The 21586-nt window shown below is 41.6% G+C and overlaps 1 protein-coding gene and 1 long non-coding RNA gene across 4 annotated transcripts in view; one reads left to right on the top strand and one right to left on the bottom strand.

The window, feature by feature from the left end:
* Nucleotides 1-21586, bottom strand: part of LOC138962256 (deoxynucleoside triphosphate triphosphohydrolase SAMHD1-like) — a 285667-nt gene that overhangs the window by 27681 nt on the left and 236400 nt on the right. For both annotated transcript variants that reach the window (XM_070334004.1, XM_070334011.1), the window contains exons 3-5: nt 4545-4705; nt 3859-4045; nt 1796-1930 (exon numbers count right to left, since the gene is read on the bottom strand). In XM_070334004.1, coding sequence (XP_070190105.1) covers nt 1796-1930; nt 3859-4045; nt 4545-4705 — 483 coding nt within the window. The remainder of the gene's footprint in view (nt 1-1795; nt 1931-3858; nt 4046-4544; nt 4706-21586) is intronic.
* On the top strand, nt 15689-21572 carry LOC138961955 (uncharacterized). 2 transcript variants are annotated; one of them, XR_011454364.1, is made up of 4 exons: nt 15689-16793; nt 16955-17022; nt 17699-17777; nt 19887-21572. It is a non-coding gene; the product is annotated as an uncharacterized lncRNA (long non-coding RNA). The 2 variants fall into 2 exon arrangements; XR_011454362.1 differs by having other exon boundaries at nt 15689-17022.

Raw genomic sequence — 21586 nt, 5'->3', positions numbered from 1 at the left:
ATCAATTTAAAAACACTTTCATCTTATTCCTTGTCGGTTCCTGATTCCAAAAACATATAGATATGATATGTTTGGATTAAAAACACGCTCAGAAAGTTAAAACAAAGAGAGGTACGGAAAAGCGTGCTATCCTTCTTAGCGCAACTACTACCCCGCTCTTCTTGTCAATTTCACTGCCTTTGCCATGAGCGGTGGCCTGACGATGCTACGAGTAAAATGGCATTGCGTTTCATTCTGTGAGTTCGACAGCTACTTGACTAAATATTGTATTTTCGCCTTACGCGACTTGTTTAACTGATAAATTCGATCTGCAATACATCACTGAAATCTTTGGAATTAATTAAAATGAATCAAATACAAGAATTACAAGTTCAGAAATGACAAAAAAGTTGAAACATTAAAAAATTTAGTACGTGACGACGACGCCATATGGTCGGTTTATTATATAAAAGGAAGCAAACGGTAAAAAAAACAAACACGGTTGTCGACAGAGCCAATGAAGGGGGATACATGTAACAGGGGCGGACGAGGGGGGGTGCACAGGGTGCAGGTGCACCCCCCCTCCAGCAAAAAAAAAAAAATTTGGAAAGCTGATTCTATCACCATTTCTAAGTTCAAATGGCACCAGATGGCACCATTTTGCTTCTTTGGGCCAGTTTATTTTTTCCGGGGGGCCATGCCCCCGGACCCCCCTAGCAAATTCGGGCGCTTCGCGCCCATCACATTCACTTTCGATTCTTCTCTTAGGATAGCTGCCTGCCAGGGTTGACGAGCCTATCCTGCCCGGCTATTTGACCCATAGCTGGAGGTTGGTTCGTGGGCACCTGGGCGTTTCCACACACCGGTGGGCCCGCATGCCGCACGTCTAGGGGCCAACCTCCTCCGAGTCCTTGTAGTCTAGCCTGGGGCCTTGCGGTACCCAGTTTACGCCTGTCGCCGCGATGGAGGCACTACATAGGGCTTGTTGTGGAGAGGTTATTGTACTGGCAGGAGAGACTGACGCATTCTGCTCTCTTTTCGCATTGTCCTAAAAAGGACAGACGGTGCTAGCCAGCGGTGAGGGCTGAAAGCGAGAAGTGACAAGCACAAGACACTTCGCCAACACACTAGACACGTCACACAACCGTTTGGCAGGCCACTTTCGATTCAAAGTGCACCCCCCCTTACAAAGCAACTGATCCGCCCCTGATGTACTAACTTGTTATCATTCGATCGCTTGTGACCCAAAGGAATGAAATTGTCTACAATGGATATTTTTTCACCCAAACTAGAAAGTCCTGGGCTGACCAGAACCTATCGACCGACACAGTGCGGAATGATCCGAGTAGAAGAAACCAAAGTAGGTTATCTCTTCTTTCAGAACATTTTCAATTAAAACATATGTATACGATTTTTGGATGCACAAAATTATCAAAAGTAAAATGCAATCATTTTTGAAACTGTGATTCTAATTCCAATTTCAAGCAGAATTGTTATTGACAAATAATAAACGTTGGCAATCTCTTTGTTTTTGGATTTATTAACAAATACGTTTTTAAGTTTTAAGCTTCCCAGTTGAAATGTTATCCCACAGTCCGGACCGAGGCAAACAAAATAAACATTATCAAAAGAGTCAACAAATAACTTACATAGCATTCATTATCAAATCTATTGAATCACAAACCCAAACAGTGACTAAATGAAAAGTGCCGTTAATCTGCGAAAACGAGGCGATTATTATCTGATTTTGTTGCTGAGGTGAACTAATTTACCGCGTTAAAACTTCCTCCTAACACCGGGAAATCCTTATCGGTACCTTCGGGCGTTCTCCTGATATGAGCTTCAAGATGAAGTCGTAGTCATCCGTGTTCACTCCATGCTCTTTGAAGACACCGTCGAGGTTGTTTGTCTCAACCATGTAGCGAAACAGGTGCGCTGATGCGTCCTCGTGCTTGAAAAGAAAATAATTCTTTGAAATTCTCGGGAGATTTAACCACTTCCACGTGTAAAATACTTAGATTGTAAAATAATTTTACAGAAGTTTGGTAAATGCGCTTTGAAGCTAGAGAAAATAATGGTCCAAACGTAGCCCCTCTCGCGCAAATACCTGAGTGATGTGTCTCTCAGTAGACGTTTTTGACATAACGAAATAACTCTGTCAGAATTTTCGGCGGTCTTGAGAAGTAGAAGCCATTGAAATTGCAGACAGATTTCACAACATCCGCAACAACACTCTCCACGCCTCAGGCGGGCTGTATCCCGAGATCGGCACGAACAACCAACTCCGATGTGTATGCTATGCGGCGTGCACTAGATATACCATTTTCTTTCGAAAATGTAATCATCGGAGCCACAAATCGCCATGGATGGCTTGCTGATCACTTGAAGTGTTCACTAAGCACGTGCGTTTTCTAAATACCACGTGACCTCAAGCCAAAACCACGTTACCTCGTTCAAAACCCGTTGTGACTATGTCAGCAATCCTTTCCACAACAAATTCTGAACTCCGATGAACTCGTGAATGCTGTTTTTGAAAGAAAAGGATATCATATTGTACGCGCGCTACATTGCGAGATACAGCCCGTCAGAGGCGTGGAGATTGTTCCGGATGTTGTGAAATATGTCTGCAGTTTCAGGGGGTTCTACTCCCCCAGACCGCAGCGAATATTCCTGACAGAGTTATTTTCGAAAATTGTCTATTGCCCAACTTAAAAAAGGCATATCGCCTCAAAACCACACGACTTCAACATTACAGTATTTGTCTTATTCAACAACATTGTGTTATCGTTTTGCTAGAACGAACATTTCAATAGGAAAGGATATTCAAAATGTGAGAGAAAAAACATTTTAAAGTGCCTCCAAAGTTCTTATTTTACGTTTGGCCTCGCTGTAGATACCTAGGTATGCATGAGATATTTTCTAACAGTGGATACTGGACAAGCTGCAATAAGATAAGTTCACGAGGCACATCCATGCAGTTTATTCTAAGCATTTGTTCAAATATAATTAAAAAATATTCTGGGGGGGAAATAACAACCGTTTGACTTCAGGAAAAAACATCATGACTTTAAAAACAAAAAGAAGAAAAACAAAGTAATATTATTAATATCCCAGTTTCATTTGAATAAAGTCGTCAGCGCTCATTTGCTGGTGTCGTTCACAGGATTGAAAAAGTGTTAACGATTGTTACGGCTTCAAATGTTCTCTGCCTTTGAAGGCAGTATCGTCCTTTATCGAGTTTTAAAATCACACCTCAAAAAACACGCGATCAACGTTATATTATTAGGGACATTAGAAAAATCGTGATAAACCCAAGCATAAAAGTTAAGCAACCTTAAATATAACACTAATGTAATTATCTCTGTGTAATTACGCGAAAAGGACAAGGAAAATAGATCTTCCCATGCAGAAACAAGAGTGACATTCATATTTTAAGGAAGTGAGTTTTTATAAGGAAAATGGAATGGATAATGAAGAAATCATAGAAAACATTCTGGTCAGTGACAGTAACAGCGGACTTAACGCAAGTATTTCCGTTGTTTAAGTATTCCTGGTTTTGAACACATTAAAACAAATGGCACAGCTAATTCACACACATAAACACACACACACACACACACACACACACACACACATATTACACACACACACACACACACACACACACACACACGCGCGCGCGCAGGTATTTCTGTGGTTAAAGCTTTCCTGGTTTTGAACACATTAAACAATAATGGCACAGCTCATTCACACACACACACACACACACACACACACACACACACACATATATATATATATATATATATATATATATATACACATACACATACACACGCACGCACGCACGCACGCACGCACGCGCGCACGCACACTCACCTTCCAAATGATGTCCGGTCTGATGCGTGTAACAACATCTTTATCAAACACGTGAGAAAAGGGACCGTGTCCAAGATCGTGGCACAGGCCAGCAATCTGGACACACAAAATGTCTGCTTCCGTGATGCCTAGGTCTTGCTGTCTGTCTTTCAAAGCCCTGGTCAGCTTCCCCGCCAGGTGACATACCCTGAAAGCATAAAACTATTGTCCAATATGTCTGTTCGTCAAAAGCTCCTTTGATCTTCCAGCAGTGAAAATAAGTTGTTGAGGAAGAATAACTCTGCTTTAAACATAGGTTGCCACAGGCAATTACACAAAAGAAAGAAGTCCAAGAAGTCATATCTCCTTACAGTCTGAGAATCCATCGAGTGCGCGTATGAAAAACAAGTCGCTGAAAGTGATATTAAACATTCAGTCAATCTGCCGGCCTGAAAATTCGAAACTGAACACGCTCAGTCTGTTTCAGTCCTCACCGAGCCGAATAATGCCTTCAAAGTGAGCATGTGTAGGATCAAAAATGCACTTTCGATGAGCTGCACAGCTTGTTTTTTTCTAAAAATGAACAGTTTCCACTGTTTTGGACAGTGGGAGTTTTGATTCTGGTTTTGATTTGAATGGTCAGGTATCCATGTACAGTATCTGTGTATGTTAATTTAATATTATACATCAACGTGGTTCCAACTTACCCAAGGCAGTGTTCAAAACGGTTATGTGCAGCCCCAGGGTAGACAAAATAGACACCGCCCAGTTGTTTGAGAAAGCGCAGCCTTTGGAACTGGGGCGTGTCGATGATTGCCACACACAGTGGCGGAAGCTCCAAATGCCCATGCACAGGGTCGTTGAAAACCTACAACAGAACGAGTCGTTACAACTTTTTTTTTAAACCGCCTTGTAGGTCAGAGGAGGGGGGGGGGGTAGGGGTAATCTTACGTGTTTTAAACACACAGACACGCACAAGGTCCCTTCAAAAGAAACTTACGAGGTATACTGTTTGCGCATTAACTTAGAGGTACTTCTCATGTAAACAACCATGTACACCACAACAGCTAAACCGTGCACAAACATTATTGCACCCATTTTCGTACCCAAACTAAAACATTAATTACCGTTTCATTTCATTCAAACTTTATATGCCATTAAAGGCCCTCCATTTGGCTATCTGCCACACTTTTCGGATTAAATTGTTTATTTAAGTTATTGAGACATCCCAGTGTGTTACACGACACTTGAGATTGCCACAAGTTCTCAAACGTCGTATAGTTGTGTTCTTTTATTCTACGTCGCCCGTCTTCGCAGCAACAGAAAACAACTCGTCAAATTGAGTTCGAGGATTTATTCAGCATTCAATACATACAACTGCACATCTAGCAGAACTCAAATAGAAGCTTTTTAACATTCAAATCGCGCTGGCATATATAGTAAATACTCAATCTCGAGAATATTCCAGACCGAACACGATACAACTACATTATATGCGAACCGCCCATGGACTAGAATGGTGACGTTCTCTGTGACGTACATCAAAAGGTGCTGACGCCCTTAATCCGATCGAACGCCACGAACTCACACTAAAACAGCATGGTAAACAACTTGTTTTGACAGGACTAGAAAGTTCACCTGCATTCTCGTCCAAGCATAAATATTGTGTTTACAAAATATGATATCGGTACTTTCCCACAAAGTACAAATAAGTCAACCACATGCAACACACAAAACTGAACCAAAGCTCAGCAACGGTAGCGTTTCCTAACATTACCCCCAACACCAGAAGAAATTTACCTAATTTCTTTCAATCATTGAAACGTTACCTGTACACATATTATGTATACATAACAGATTGAAATCCAGGTATGTACATTAGTCTGTTGGAGAATGAACACAGTTTTACTCACATACTCGGCTGAGAAAATCTGCTCCAACATTGTCTGAACCTTTGATCGATTCCACTCGCATATCAAAGTTCTGCAAGTACATCACCCACCTCATGATACGATTATTCACAAACTTCGCAGAGTTCAGGTAGGTGAGGGGTTTGTGATCAGTCTGAAGCACGAATTTTACCCCTTGGAGGTAGAGTTCAAATTTCTTGATTCCCCACTCGATGGCTAAACACTCTTTCTCCATGGTCGAGTAGTTCTTCTCGGCTCCTGACAGCTTCTTGCTGGCATAGCTGACCGGAAACGGTTTACCTCCATGCTCTTGCATCAGCATGGCGCCGATCCCTTCGTCCGATGCGTCTGTACGCAAGATGAACTCTTTGGCAGTATCAGGAAGGCGTAGCACCGGGTCTCGTGACATCAGGTCGCGCACGGTCTGGTATGCCTTCTCCTGAGCTGGTCCCCAAAGTATTCGGTTGGGGCATCCTTTTCGGGTCATGTCCGACAAAGGCGCCGTTATGGCGGCGAAGTTTGGAATAAACTCTCTGTAGTACCCAGCCAATCCAAGGAAGGATCGCACCTGCTTCTTGGTTTCAGGACGTGGCGCATTGAGGATCTTGGTGACGTTTTCCAACAAAAGCCCCTTTTGACCTTCCTTCAGTGAATGACCTATGAAGTCAACGTTGTCGGTCCCCAAAATGCACTTGCTGGGTCTCACGGTCAGATTAGCTTTTGTCAGGCGGGAAAACAATTCCCTCAAAGTCTCCAGATGCTCCGCAAAGGTCTCCGTGTGGACTAGCAGATCATCCCAGTAGTACACAACATTCTTCATTCCTTTGAGCATTTTTCGCATTCCCCTCTTCAGGGTAGCACCACTGTTCACCATGCCAAAAGGCATCCGCAGGCACTCATACGTTCCGTCTGGAGTTGCAAAGGCAGTCTTTGGTATGTCCTTTTCGCGCACAGGAATTTGCCAATATCCCTTGCTGAGATCGATTTTTGAGAAGATCTTACTGCCGGAATAGATCAGTTGCCGTCGGCATTGGTTCAGGGTCAAACACGGTGATCTTATTGACTTTCCTGAAGTCAATGCATACCCTGTTTGTACCGTCTTTCTTCTTGACAACAACAACGGGAGATGAGTAAGGGGATGATGACTCACGGATGACCCCCATCTTCAACATGTTGTCGATGTCCTTCTTCAAGGATTCCCGAGCCTGAAACGGGATAGGGTATGGTTTTGACCGAACAGGAACGTCAGATGTGAGGTGGACTTCATGTTCGACCAAGGACGTAGAGCCTGGAACATCACAGAACCTATGGGTGAAGTCGCCCATAAAATCATGCAGCTCCTTCTGCTGGTCTTCTGTCAGGTCAGGTCCTAACTTGACGTCATCCACTCCCTCTTTCTTGTGGAGGTCTCCCAACTCCAGTAGTTCCTCACCGTCGAACTCGTCTAGTTCGGCTGGTTCTTCCACCATTGCTGCGACCTGTACTGCTTCCGGAGGTCTCGCGTGCTGGAACACTCGGTACAGGATCTTGGCCTTCACCTCAGAGTGCACAGTGCCTTCGCCCTTAGTCATCTCCTTGACAGGACGACTCCTGTACTTTGTCAAGGTCGAATCAGCTTCCTGTAGCTGAATCAGCTGATTCCTGTCCACGACAGCAGTTGCAGAACTGTTGGTGACCCTGAGCGGCGTAGTCGTTTTGTTCTTCTTCGCCTGGGCTCTGGTCGTCACAGCGCTTACAACCTGCGGCTGGTCGCGGCGATGCACAGTTGCTCTGTCATCTCGTAACAGTTCGCTGATATCTTCATTCGCGAATGGCAGTGGGTCTTCCTCCTCAGCAGCAGGCTGAGCTGAGCCCATTCTCCATTCGAAATCAGGGTCATCAGGACGTCTCGCACCCCCAATGTTCCCAATTAATAGATCGTACAAGGGCTTCTTCAGGCAGACGGCCTCAACTTCTCCGGTGAAGTATGGAGTATCGATCTGGATTTTTACCACTGGTGCCTTCACGCATTTGCTGTCAGCCATGAGCGTCCACTTGAAGTCACCAGTGAACTTCTCTGTTGGCACCAGATCCTCTTTGACAATGACTCCATTGCAGCCCGAATCTCTGAGAACAGTCACTTCCTGCTTCTCAACAAATCCCTTCGACACGGGCATGTTCGACACTGACACAGCTGCGCTGGCGACGACAGAGATTGACTTGCCATTGGCGAGTAGAAGCTGGCCATCAGATATACATTCTTCCACGTCCGATGGTGTAGCCACTTGCTCGGCAGCCCTTGGAAGTATGACGCTGCTCGCACATACTTGTTGGTTCGAGCCACTCGTTTGCCCCTTGTTGTCGTAATATCTCCGTCGATGTTCTTGCGCTTTGTCATTGACATGTCCGTTATTTTTCTTTTGGGGACAGTTGGCGACTCGGTGGCCCTTGGCATTGCAATGGAAACATGTTATGTTCTGCCCTTCATTGGATGATGGTGCGGACTCAGTTTGTCCCTTGGCAGGTTGGTTTCCCTGGTTCCCGCTCTTCTGGAAAGGTTTCGTTGACTTTGACGTCCCCAGGGTCCTTCCATGAGCAATGAGATAACGCTCAGCAGCATCAGTAATGTCCTTCAAACCCCGCAGTTTTTGCTCTTCCAAGCGGGTCGCCAGGTCCTTCGGGCAGGCATTAAGGAACTGCTCCTTCACGATCAAGTCCCGCAGACTCTCGTATGACTGCTCTTCACCTGGTAACTCCACCCACTTCTGCAGGTATGACGACAGGCGCTCCACAAACTGGCTCGGTGTCTCTCCAGACAATGGCTGGCATTCGCGGAAGCGTTGACGGTAGCCCCTTTCAGTGAAGTTGTAGCAACGCAACAGAGCTTCCTTCAGTACATCATAGTCTCTGGCGTCATCGTTTGAGAGTCTAGTGTAGACCTCAAGTGCTGCCCCAGTCAAATGTGCGCTGAGTTGAATCGCCCAGTCGTCGCGCTGCCATCTAGCACTCTCAGCGAACCTCTCGAATCTTGCAAGGTAGCAGTCGATCTGGTCCTTCCCGTCAGCGAATGCTGGAAGTTTCGGTGCCCTGTGTAGCATTTGCTGCTGGTTATCTCTTTGGCGTGGTGCCGCGTGCTCATTTTGAACACGCACCATTTCTGTCTGAAGCTCTAAGCGCTTGGTCTCCATTTCTATCTGGAGCTCTACGCGTTTCAGCTCCATTTTCCTTTCTTCACGCTGTGCTTCTCTTTCTCTTTCTTCACGCTCACGCTGCGCTTGTCGTTCTTCACGCTCACGCTGCGCTTGTCTTTCTTCACGATGCGCTTGTCTTTCTTTTTCTTCTCGCTCACGCTGCGCTTGTCTTTCTTTTTCTTCTTGCTCACGCTGCGCTTGTCTTTCTTCACGCTGCGCCAGCAGTCGTGTCTGGGACTCGACGAACTCCGTCAACTGCTTGCCTTTTAGTCCCAGTTCAATTCCTTTTGCCCAGAACTCAGCCATTCTGGTCTTTTCCGGTGCGTTCGTCTGTATTCTTTCACAGCCCCGAACGTAGACGAATGTAGTCTTCTAAAGAACACAGTCTCTACTGCACCTCCGATGCTTCTCTCGTCGCTGTTCACCTTCGTAGACACAGGCTGCCACCCTCCTCGTCTAACGTGACGGCGCACTCTGCTCACGATACGTACACAACGTACGTCAGTCGTATTTCGTAGTATTAATGCACTAGCTCCGCGACGAAGTCCGTCTCGTCCAAACGGCAGCTAACCTCTGTAATCCCGATACACTCCGGCGTCGCTCACCGTATCGAGCTGCGGCGATTACCAAACTCTTCCCACAGTCACACCGAATCCACGGTTCCGTAGTCTCAATACTGATCCCTCAGGATACACCCGATTGATGGCTACCTCCTGTGACTGTCTTGACACTGGTCCTTGTTGCTGGAAAACCCTTGGCGTTAAACGTAGATCCTTGGCTTGGCCCCCAATTGTTACACGACACTTGAGATTGCCACAAGTTCTCAAACGTCGTATAGTTGTGTTCTTTTATTCTACGTCGCCCGTCTTCGCAGCAGCAGAAAACAACTCGTCAAATTGAGTTCGAGGATTTATTCAGCATTCAATACATACAACTGCACATCTAGCAGAACTCAAATAGAAGCTTTTTAACATTCAAATCGCGCTGGCATATATAGTAAATACTCAATCTCGAGAATATTCCAGACCGAACATGATACAACTACATTATATGCGAACCGCCCATGGACTAGAATGGTGACGTTCTCTGTGACGTACATCAAAAGGTGCCGACGCCCTTAATCCGATCGAACGCCACGAACTCACACTAAAACAGCATGGTAAACAACTTGTTTTGACAGGACTAGAAAGTTCACCTGCATTCTCGTCCAAGCATAAATATTGTGTTTACATAATATGATATCGGTACTTTCCCACAAAGTACAAATAAGTCAACCACATGGAACACACAAAACTGAACCTAAGCTCAGCAACGGTAGCGTTTCCTAACACAGTGCACTAAGGGATTTATAGAGCAAATCGAGAAAAATTCATTATTGAACGCGCATAGCGCTGAGTTCAATAATTATTTTCGAGATTTGCTCTATAAATCCCTTTTGCACTGGGATTGTTTCAATAACGATATTGTCGGTACCGCCAGAGCAAAAAGATACAACACGCACATTTTGCTACGCGCATTTGAATTGGCATAACTGTGTGGTCAGGTCGTAGAAGATCTACTTTTGTGTGGGCTGTCTCAAGTGTGTCGTGCTTTCATCACACGCAAACTCTTGTTACATTTAGTCAAGTTTTGACTAAATGTTTTAACGTAGAGGGGGGAATCGAGACGAGGGTCGTGGTGTATGTGCGTGTGTCTGTGTGTGTGTGTGTGTGTGTGTGTAGAGCGATTCAGACTAAACTACTGGACCGATCTTTATGAAATTTGACATGAGAGTTCCTGGGTATGAAATCCCCGAACATGTTTTTTCATTTTTTTGATAAATGTCTTTGATGACGTCATATCCGGCTTTTCGTGAAAGTTGAGGCGGCACTGTCACGCCCTCAAATTGGTTGACATTTTGGTCAAGTAATCTTCGACGAAGCCCGGACTTCGGTATTGTATTTCAGCTTGGTGGCTTAAAAATTAATTAATGACTTTGGTCATTAAAAATCTGAAAATTGTAAAAAAAAAAATAAAATTTTATAAAACGATCCAAATTTACGTTCATCTTATTCTCCATCATTTTCTGATTCCAAAAACATATAAATATGTTATATTTGGATTAAAAACAAGCTCTGAAAATTAAATATATAAAAATTATTATCAAAATTAAATTGTCCAAATCAATTTAAAAACACTTTCATCTTATTCCTTGTCGGTTCCTGATTCCAAAAACATATAGATATGATATGTTTGGATTAAAAACACGCTCAGAAAGTTAAAACAAAGAGAGGTACAGAAAAGCGTGCTATCCATCTTAGCGCAACTACTACCCCGCTCTTCTTGTCAATTTCACTGCCTTTGCCATGAGCGGTGGACTGACGATGCTACGAGTATACGGTCTTGCTGAAAAATGGTATTGCGTTCAGTTTCATTCTGTGAGTTCGACAGCTACTTGACTAAATGTTGTATTTTCGCCTTACGCGACTTGTTTTAATTTCTGTTGGTAAATTCCAGTGTAGCGTTTAAGCTAAACAGTGATGATCTTTCAGAGAGACCTCATTTGAAAAAAGTTTCAATCAAACCGACTGTAGTCTCCTGGCGATACCCCGTAGCCCCACGTGAAACCCGAGTGACCGACTGACCTAAATCACTGAGCGGAACGAACACTGACAGACCCTTTCGCGTTGCAAAGTTTTGTGCACACGCCGGATAAATAGCTACGGCGTGCTTTGCTGTCATAACACAAAAGATACGGTCTGCATAACACGAAATATTTTGCTTTCAGAAACCAAAACCTTGCATTCAAAGCTGTTGTATTGATATGATATGCATCCAAGCACACACTTCGTGTAATAGAGACGTGGACTAGCTAATGCTTAGTGTACCTTGTGATTTTGGAGACTCTACAAGTAAGAATACTTGAAATGGATCAATTCAAATGTATGTAGTTGGAAAACACAAGGATACGACACGCATTTTTTGCATGTTACAGCTATTGTTAAAACCAAAATTTAATAAATGCTGCGTCTGTTTCAATGATTGATTTCTCAGAAAATCTTCATGTTGTTAGTGCAATTCATAATTTTTGGTAGTGAATTAGATTTATTTTATGTTTAAAACGCCTGACACTGCAAGGCAATTTTCTTGTTTTTATAAAGACATTAAAATCTTTGAGTATTGAATAGCGGAGCTAAAGATATCAATGAGCACTGCCTGTTTTGCACAAAACTTGACCCCCAAAAAGCTGATTTTAGAAACTGAGCAGGAAAATCATGCATGAGTCGAAAAAAGAAAAAGAAGAAATAAAAGCGTTGACGGGGCTCGAACCAGCGACTTCAAGAATCGTACGGCAGTTCGCTAACCATTGACCTAAGAACTGGTATCTCCTTGCAGCAGAAAAGCTATGACTACATATCTATTTTGTGAGATACGGGTGACTGCAAAACACGCTGTAGCTATTTAAGACTTTGCAACGCGAAAGGGCCGGTGACTGTGTCGTTCCCCTTGTGTGATTTAGGTCAGTCCGTCCCTCGCGTTTCACGTGGGGTTAAGTTGTATAACAGCAGACTAGCCGAAAGACTCTGGTTATACATGTATGCTAAAGAAGGACTCTGGTTGATATGCTTGAATTTTTGAAAAGTCACAGACGCCGATTTTTGTCATCAGCTGCATGTTTCCCTACCTCGGTCTAAAAACATCCCCCAAACCTTTGTTCACCTTTAGACCCCCTCTCCATGCGCGCGCGTGTGTGTGTATGTGTGTGTGTGTGTGTGCGTGTGTGTACGTGCGTGTGACAAAGTGAGAGAGCGTGCTCACCCCCACCCCCCCCCCCCCCCCCACCCCACTCCTAACAACACAACAAAATACTATAGCATAAGAAAACACTGTGTTCATAACTAAAGACAAACAAAATGTTTCGAGGACTGTCGTTACAAAGTAGTAAGTCTCCTGATCTCTTTCCCCAATACTCGTATCGGGGAGAAAGCATTTGTGCACCAGTATGCGTTTCAATCGGACAAGGAAATAAATCCTTTTCCCTAATACTCGTATAGGGGGAAAAGCATTTGTGCACCAGTATGCGTTTCAGTCGGACAAGGAAATAAATCAAATCGCGATAAACGAAATGAAAACATTCAGTCAATATGTCGGCCAAACTTACCTGGACTGTGCAGTCTCTCAGTCAATCAAAGTGAGTCAATGAAAAAAATTAACGTTCCAATATATGTGCACATGAAAGATCAATCAGTTAAATGATACAGTTGACATTTAGAGAGTTAGTGAATGAATAGAACAATAAAGGCAAGAAGAGAAATTCACGGAAAATAAGAGGCTGAAAACGTCGTGTGTTCAATCCTTCTCTCTTCGGTACGAATACATACACCCACACACAACTTAGTCTTCTTGAAAACAGCACACACAATTACGGTATTGCTTAATTATTTTTAATTGTTAACGCCTTTTCCTGGCCATGTTCATAATTCCCCAAGCACACAGTCGACAGTTATAAACGGTTTAATATAAAACTCAGATCACGTAGATCCACGTACTGTCAACATTATGACATTCAGTGAAACGTTCAGTTGTGCGAAGCAAAGTTTTGCGCGAATCTCCAAATGTCAGACTTTGAATACTTAATAATTATGGCATGACTTTCTCTGTGTGTGTGTGTGTGTGTGTGTGTGTGTGTGAGTGTGTGTGTGTGTGTGTGTGTCACAAAGATGTGAGTAGCATATTTGTGAGGTGAAACCACGTCGTGTTTTTAACCTCCCTAAATGTTGTACAGGCGAGGGTAGCTGACCGGACTGGCGTTATTCACGTGTTTCGGGTGTTGCACGCAAAACTGGCTTAGCTTGATGTGAGTTGTGTTTGAGACATGTAGCTGGTCTGGGGTAAATAACGTCACAGCGTGTGAGATTTCCAACCGGGAAGGTTGTTCAGCGTGTGTCAGACTTGTTCTGGGAACAAGTACTCTTTCAAGAGACGGGTCTCTTAAGGTAAATGATTTACTATGTTGTATATTAGTGACGTTGGAATACATAGCTGGAGCGTAAAGGTTAGTGTGTATAAAGTGCACCCAATCTTAGTGTGAAGCGTTGAGAGAATTCTTGATGTAATTGTTTCACGGTTTTTCATGGGGAATTTCTTGAACATAATTGCTACGCATTTATGTTATGTTTAAGACGGTCATGCTTTGTATGGGGAGTGTTATTCATTGATTAAGTGTTAGTTTGGATATTGAATCTGTACGGAATGTGAACGTGGAATGAACGAGAATGTATGAGTGGTACATGAACGTTTGGAAGAAGAGATGGTTTTAGAGAATGTTGTATTAAGACTTGGTTAAATTCTTTAGGAGTTTCCATGAGGGTTTTCCATGGCGTATAAGGGAGGGACCTTACACGAGAGAAGCGCTAGACGACGGTGGAAGCAAGGGACCACCTCTGCGCAGATGACTAGACGAGTGGAGTCTTCATCGAGACCGGTCGTAGCCGACGACGGTTGTTTCCGCTACGGGCGGAAGGGTTTCTCGGGGAGAAACCTGGAAGGTGCGTGTGGGCATCGTCCGTGAGATGTGTGTTGGCATCTTCAGTGGAAGGTGTGTGTTGGCATCTTCAGCGAAAGGTGTGTGTTAGCATCGATTCTACGACGATTCAGCGGGACAAGTAAGTGAACTGGCGACATGCAGTGAGCCGTGATACGAACTCGTGAGTGTCTGTTGGTACCTTCTTGTGTGCGTTAATCTATATTTGAGAGAGTATTGTTATAATATGTATTTACATGCCTTGAGTGAAAGCTGGAAGATTGTGCGAACTGTGTGTTGAAAAGTTGTTCGTATTGATGTATTTAAAGTGAAGAAGTTTGTTGTTTTTGGTTGAGGAATTAATGAGCCTGCACCCTCCCAAGTTCTGTTTTTGAAGTGTTTGGTGTGAAAGGGTAGAGACAGTGCAAAAGGGCAGAACACGCATAATAAATTCACATGCAAACCACTTCGTGACAGTGGTGACCCCGACTTAGCCCTAAATAGGTTTTTGTTTCTAAGGGTAGATTTTTGTTGTAGTTAAAAAGCAGTTGCTTCCCTTTCGAAAAAGTGAGAAATTGAGAAAGAAGTGCCTTAGGGTAGCTAATTATACATACTTTGATACTTTGCGTGTTGTAGTGTTTGTTTATGTGTATGTTATTGGACACCCCCTCTCCAGCTCTAGGGGTCTACGTAGTTGTATAGTTCGTACGTAGAGAGGGCCTTAGTTTCTGTTTGCTTCCTGTTCTGTGTATTTATCATCTATCTTTCTATCTAAATTCTAGCTCCCTTTCCTATAAGTTTTTTTTAAAACTATTTTTCTTAGATTCTATCTTGGATTGATTGTTGTGTATGATTGTTGTCGTTGAGGTGCAGGCTTATTTTAAATAAAATATTGTAGGGTGTGCCATTTTTTTGTGTGTGTATAAATTCTGAAATTTTCAATTTTTTTGTGTGGTTTGTTTGGACTCTGATTTTTTTTATTAGTTGTGTACTTTGGTTTGATAATAAGTGTTTTGTTTATTATTGTTATTGTTGTTCCTATTTGGAGTTGGATTAGTAATAGGGTGATTATCTCCCCTATACTACTGTTTGATATTTAGTTGTTGGTTTGGGGAAAGTTTTTTGTTGTTTATTATTTTTGAAAATATATTTTTTTTTTGGTTAGTAGTAATTTGTAAACGTTTGTACTTGGACAAAATTTTGGGTAAAATTTCTTTGTTGTTGTTGTGAACATTTAAATTTTGTTTTGGTTGTGCTCTGGCGATTGATTTTCCTTAAAGTGTAACTAAACAAGCAAAAAGGAAAAACATCGTTCAGCAACCTTTACACTTTGATATGAAGAAGGGCCTCATATACTATCGAACTACGAAAAAAAAAATTTTTTCTCTCACTCTGACACTGTTTGTCGGACATGTGAAGTGCGCGCCAGGAACGACAATCTTCTTAGTTTCCCTGATTAATGCCCTTAATTTTTGGTTCTGGTACTTTCAGTTCCGGCTGTTGTCATCAATCTACCAAAATAAAAGATCAAACGGAGTTTTCGATTTTTATTTCATGGTTCAGAAAAATATTGCTTATTTTCTGAAGTCAACCGTTTTAGCGAATCTTTCTTTGATTCTTAAAAGTCATTTCAGATTTTTGAAAAATAGTTAACGGTTAGTAATTACCAATATATCGTAAACAAACATATCGATAGGTTTTGGTAAGAAGACACAAGTGCGATGAATGTGGTACCAGTATTTTTGTGGTAAGTAAGAATGCATTTCTTTGCTGTAAGCACATTTACAATGCACATTTAATCTGTTTAGCAACATAAACGAAAGCATGGTACAGTGCCGCTTGTTTGTGGTCTATCTTTTCGAGGCAGATGCGTAACAATTAGGGTCTCAGTTGGAAAAAGCTGCTCGGAACCAGAGCAGATTTGGCTTGGGTTCTTTGAGTGTGAATGATCGACGAGTGGCTTGACATTTTTAACGAATCATTACTGTAGCCTACTTGAAACCATCATCTGTTTCTGAATTTGTCATCAGTTATGATTGAGCAGTCTCATAGGAATCGTCCATAAAATGTTAAACCGAAAAAGGGCAGACGATTCTGAATCACACAGGCTGCTGTACAAACTCAGATCTAAAACGATATTTTGAACTGCGACGTCTGCGTAAATGCCCTGTAACAAAATACCTTGTCCTGGTCATGTGTATACACATCAGCTTCTATTGGGAAGATCAGTATTTTATATTAATCACAAATACAAGATTAGAAATAGTTCTGAAGATCGCCTTTGATTTCAGTTTCAGCGGCAAACTAGCAGATCTGTCCAAACCGGCATCGTTTCATGGTAACTTGAATAATCCCAAATAGATCTGAGTGGGGGTAAGTTTTATAGTATTTCAATTTTTTACGGCAGTTTTATTTAAAGATAGTGTAGTGGATGTCTCTGGTGAAGACTACAGTTATATGAATTTTTTGTTGTAATATTAAAATGATTGTTCGTTATTTACACAATTGAATAATTTGTATTTATTTGTTTGCAGATGACGGCATACTGAGTGCTCCAAGAACATACGCCTGCTGGCATTTTGTCTTTTCTGAAGACGTCGAGGCAAGCAGAAGTCACGGTCCTGGCCACACACACACAATGACATGAACAAGAAATGATATTTTTTCATGGGCATATCCAGTATCAAACGCAACGATTAGAATTTAGAGAAGGTCATCGGTCACACACACACACACACACACACACACACACACACACTGGGCGGATCCGGAGGGGGGTTCCGGGGTTTCCGGACCACTTAGGAGCCGGTCTTTGTATTCTAAGTCACGATTTTGGAAAGAAGTTGGCTAATTAGTTTGCTCAGATTGCGCCAGATCGATCAATTGTCCTTGTTGTGATTCAAATTTTTCTTCTTAATATATTTACTTTTTTGGAAGGGGTATTGGCTGATTGATCCATTTTCCTTCTTTTTATCAACATTTGTCGGACCCCCCCCCCCCCCCCCCCCCCAAGGAGGTTGAACGCTTCGCGTCTTCAACTAAACGCTTCGCGTCGTCAAATTGTCCCTAAAAGAAATTTGGAAACTCCCCCTTAAAAATGATGTGATCCGCCCCTGCACACACACAAACACACACAAATAGAGAAGTAATAAATGGATACAGTTTTTCTTTATTTAAATTACAATCAGATGTGGTCGTAGAACAGGCACTGTAAACAAAACCTAGCATGATATACCACTTGTGTGATGTTTCGGTCAATATCTTTATTTTCATTTCAGAAATACATTGGCGTTTTGAATGTCAAGGGAAGTGATACAAATGCTGCAGCGGGCTATCAAGAACGCGAAGGCAAACAAGGTAAATACCTACTTCTGACATTAGTTTACTTATTAACTCTTTCTATGCTGGCCATTATCTCCCCAGTCTCTCCCCAGAAACTGGCCATTTGCATGGGTTTGCAAAAAAATTCTCAAAAATAAACAAAACAAGATGCAGCCTTCAAACTCATAGGTTTTATTGTGAATATATTGCTAAAACATATGCCAAAGTTTGGTTTCATTGTTGTGAAAAAAAATAATAATATGATGTCCAGAATTTATGGGTATATTTTACGCAATACGAAAAAGGGGGTATGTATTTTTACTTAGAAGCATTTTTTCTTATGAAGGCTCTGTTTGCAACAAAACTGTTTCTGTTTACTTGTATGAAGATTGTGCTAACACAAAAACGTAACAAATACCAACTGATTTTCCATTTGGTGGTCATGTAAGCATTGTGAACATGTCCGAAAAATCTGATCACACACCATGTGGTCGACATGCAGACCTGAACGGCCAGTGTATGGTGGCAGAGTTGGAAAATAGGAAAAGTCTTGATGCCAATCCTTCATCAAAAACCGAAGAAAATCGTCATTGTAATAAGTTTGCTTTATTCTAAATCAAACGACTAGGATAGATGACAGACACAACGACAAACACATTCAATTCTATGTAAAAAATACACAATGCGCACGTTAACAAGCTGGCCATAACAATGTGCCCATCGTGCATGAAGTGTGGCTTTGGTCGGATCAGTAGCCGTGCTTTGTCTGCGATGCTAAACATGAAATTTTGTTGAAGAGACGATTTAGCAATGTTGTTGTTGCTGCTGCTGCTGTCTGTTCTTGTCACGACATCTCGCCATATAACAGTTTTTTCCCTCCTGATTCTGAGAAGAAGCTGTTTAATTGTGATATCAGGCCTAGGAACCCCTGATTTTCACTTGGAGCATTCTCAAAGAAACTTAGCGTATGTTAAGAAAAATGAGTGTACTCCACACTTTGTCTTTTGTTGTTCGTTGTCGTTGCATGTCTACCGTTCCACAGCCACCTACTATAAGTCATTAAGTGCAAGTGTTAAATGACGTATTTCCACAAAAGACTGCTTGCAGAGAATCATGTGATGCCAATAACAGGTAAGGACATGTGGTAATACATACTACGTTTTGGAACCAGGGAAAATGCAGCACAAATTATTTATCAACCAAATTGATTGACTTGTGCACCATGACAAAAGTTTTCTTTGATCCATGAAAGGTCTTTTGCCAGAAAAATTGCTCAGAACATCAAGTACCCTGCAAGTTGTCACACATTTACATTATTGAAATAAAAAGAAAACACACCAGTAACCAGGTTAGGTACGTTAATATCTATAATCAATATCTCAGCACGTTACTGCCTTCTTCGGGATGGTAAGCTGAACATTATTGAACAAAATAATCGGTTTAGATTGTATACTTTGATTCCTGAACGAAGAAGCAGAGGTACTGCATACAACTAGGACTGTAATATCAGCTTTTGCCTGAAACACACACACATACACTTATAAAATTAATGCAATGTCATTGTATGAAGCCAGAACAATCACTAACTTACATAGTTGGTCACACAATTACCCATCACTGAACAATAAATCGAAGTCGGGTGGATTCAATGACTAAAGCAGTAAAGGCTTTGAAAAAACCCTCATCACAAAACATCCCCCCCCCCCCCAAAAAAAAAAAAAGGAAAAAAAAAAAAGAAATAAAACAGTTTGTGTATATATAGCGCAGTAAACACCATGCAGGTACAAGCAAAGATTTGACAGTGATTATCCTTGTTTTATATAGCACACATTTTCTAGTTTTAATCTCTCTCTCTCTCTCTCTCTCTCTCTCTCTCTCTCTCTCTCTCTCTCTCTCTCTCTCTCTCTCTCTCTCTCTCTTTCTCTGGAAAGTAATTTATTGACCTGTGGGTTATTTGCGTTTGTATACACATTGGTGATTCGTAAACTATGTTGAAAGAGATTGTCAAACAATATTATATGGGGTGTCTTAAAAAAAATGTATATCAACAAAATCTGTCATTATTATCAGGCACACGGTTTTAACAAAGCTATGTCACGGAATGCAACATAAGTGGCTTAAAAAGTCGTGTTTTTGTGTGTGCAGGATATTCGCTAGGACAGGACCTCAAGCTGAACCAGCACAACAGCGATGCATTCTTCCATGGCTTCCACAAAAGTCTTTCACCTATAGCGGGCATTGCATGCAGATAGTCCAAGGAGGGTTAGGGTTACCCTAACCCTCCTTTTTAAAAATTCTTTAGACCAATTATCCCTCTGTTCCCATGTTAAACATGGAATAATTCTGGACAAATGCGAGGACGTTAGCTTTTTTTTAATTTTATTTTTTTATCATTTTACTTATCATTAAAACTTGTTTAGATTTCGATTCGTAAACCATTTACAGTAATCCTTTGTTTTTTAACTTTGTTCATCTTACCACAGTCACTTCGTTGTTTAGATTTATCATTAAATTTGTTACCATTATGCAGGAAAAATGTAGAATAAAACCAGGAGAGCTTTCGGTAGAAGATATTTCCTGTGTCAAAAGTTAATGCTTATTCTGATTGATGGGTGCTCCAAACTAAGTTATTTTGACTGCCTTATTCGAATTAATTTCCAAGACAGGGCTGAGAAGTGGAGAAGCTTAGGAGAGTATCGTAAAAATTGTCTGGGTGTTTATGCAAAACTTTCGAATATGTCAGATTTTACTTTAGAGATTATAAATACTGTTAACCGACAGAAATGCTATAACTTCTACACCAATTGACTGGATAACTTCATATTCAGCATACTTAAACTTGATTTTATGCATGTGCAGTTCACAAAGTGGCAAATTTGTAGGTTAAATTATCTAACTTTTGCATCATCAATGACACCAACGCTTTCGTGTCTGAGGATTGCCCTGAACCTAGCTGTAACTGCATGCTTTCTTCAGGTCATCGATAGCCTGGGGATTGAAGGGGATGTTTTTACATACTCAGACATTCAAAATAATCAAAAAGGTAAAAGCCTGAAGGGTTTAAATTAGGTAAAAATGGCTACCGCTCAATGTCAAAACTCGTTCTGTTTAGTCGACCCCCGAATTTGAAGAACAAAATTAAAATTGCACAAAAGTCAGACCATTCAATTTACAAAATTGCCACTTACTGGAAAGGCAGAATATAAATTGAAGTTAATGAATACCATATATAAAATAATTGGTTCAACAGATGCAGAAGTAATTTGCATGGTTGTGGGTGTCCTTTTTAGGGGGGTCAACCCTGTAGAAGAGACGATTTTCTTTAATTATCAATCCGTAATATATTGTTTGTTATGCATACAAGATTAACATTGACAAATACTTCAAGACTCCTCATAGATCTTAAGAAATGTTGTGGTTTTTTTTTGTTACTGACTGATTCACTTTCTATTCACTTTACTCTACATAAGTCACGACAAGAAAAGCAAGGGAGGTAATTTCTTCGGAAGAGGTAATTCTCTCCCCTCAGAACGATTGTTGTAGTTTGTTTGATTTTGTTCCCTTCTAATAAGTATTATTTAAAATAGATCTTTACATCTTGATGTGAAAGGCGCAGTACCCCCCTCCCCCCAGGATGTTAAATTCTAGGTTGTGTCCATGTAAAATCCTGATCCTAGTCAAGATCCGAGTTGGTTTTTCATGCAACTGTGCCTCTTTATGCCACTCAATTAGACATACTTTGCAATCCATAATTGCACGAAACTAAGTACAGAAAATACGTTGTTGTCGTGTTTTTAATATTACATAATGAAATAAAAAATGTCACAACTGGTTTCGTGTTGGGC

This window comes from Littorina saxatilis, linkage group LG1 (assembly GCF_037325665.1).
Source record: "Littorina saxatilis isolate snail1 linkage group LG1, US_GU_Lsax_2.0, whole genome shotgun sequence".
Taxonomy (NCBI): domain Eukaryota; kingdom Metazoa; phylum Mollusca; class Gastropoda; order Littorinimorpha; family Littorinidae; genus Littorina; species Littorina saxatilis.
The sequence above is the reverse complement of the archived record's forward strand: the minus strand, read 5'-3'. Positions and strand labels throughout refer to the sequence as shown.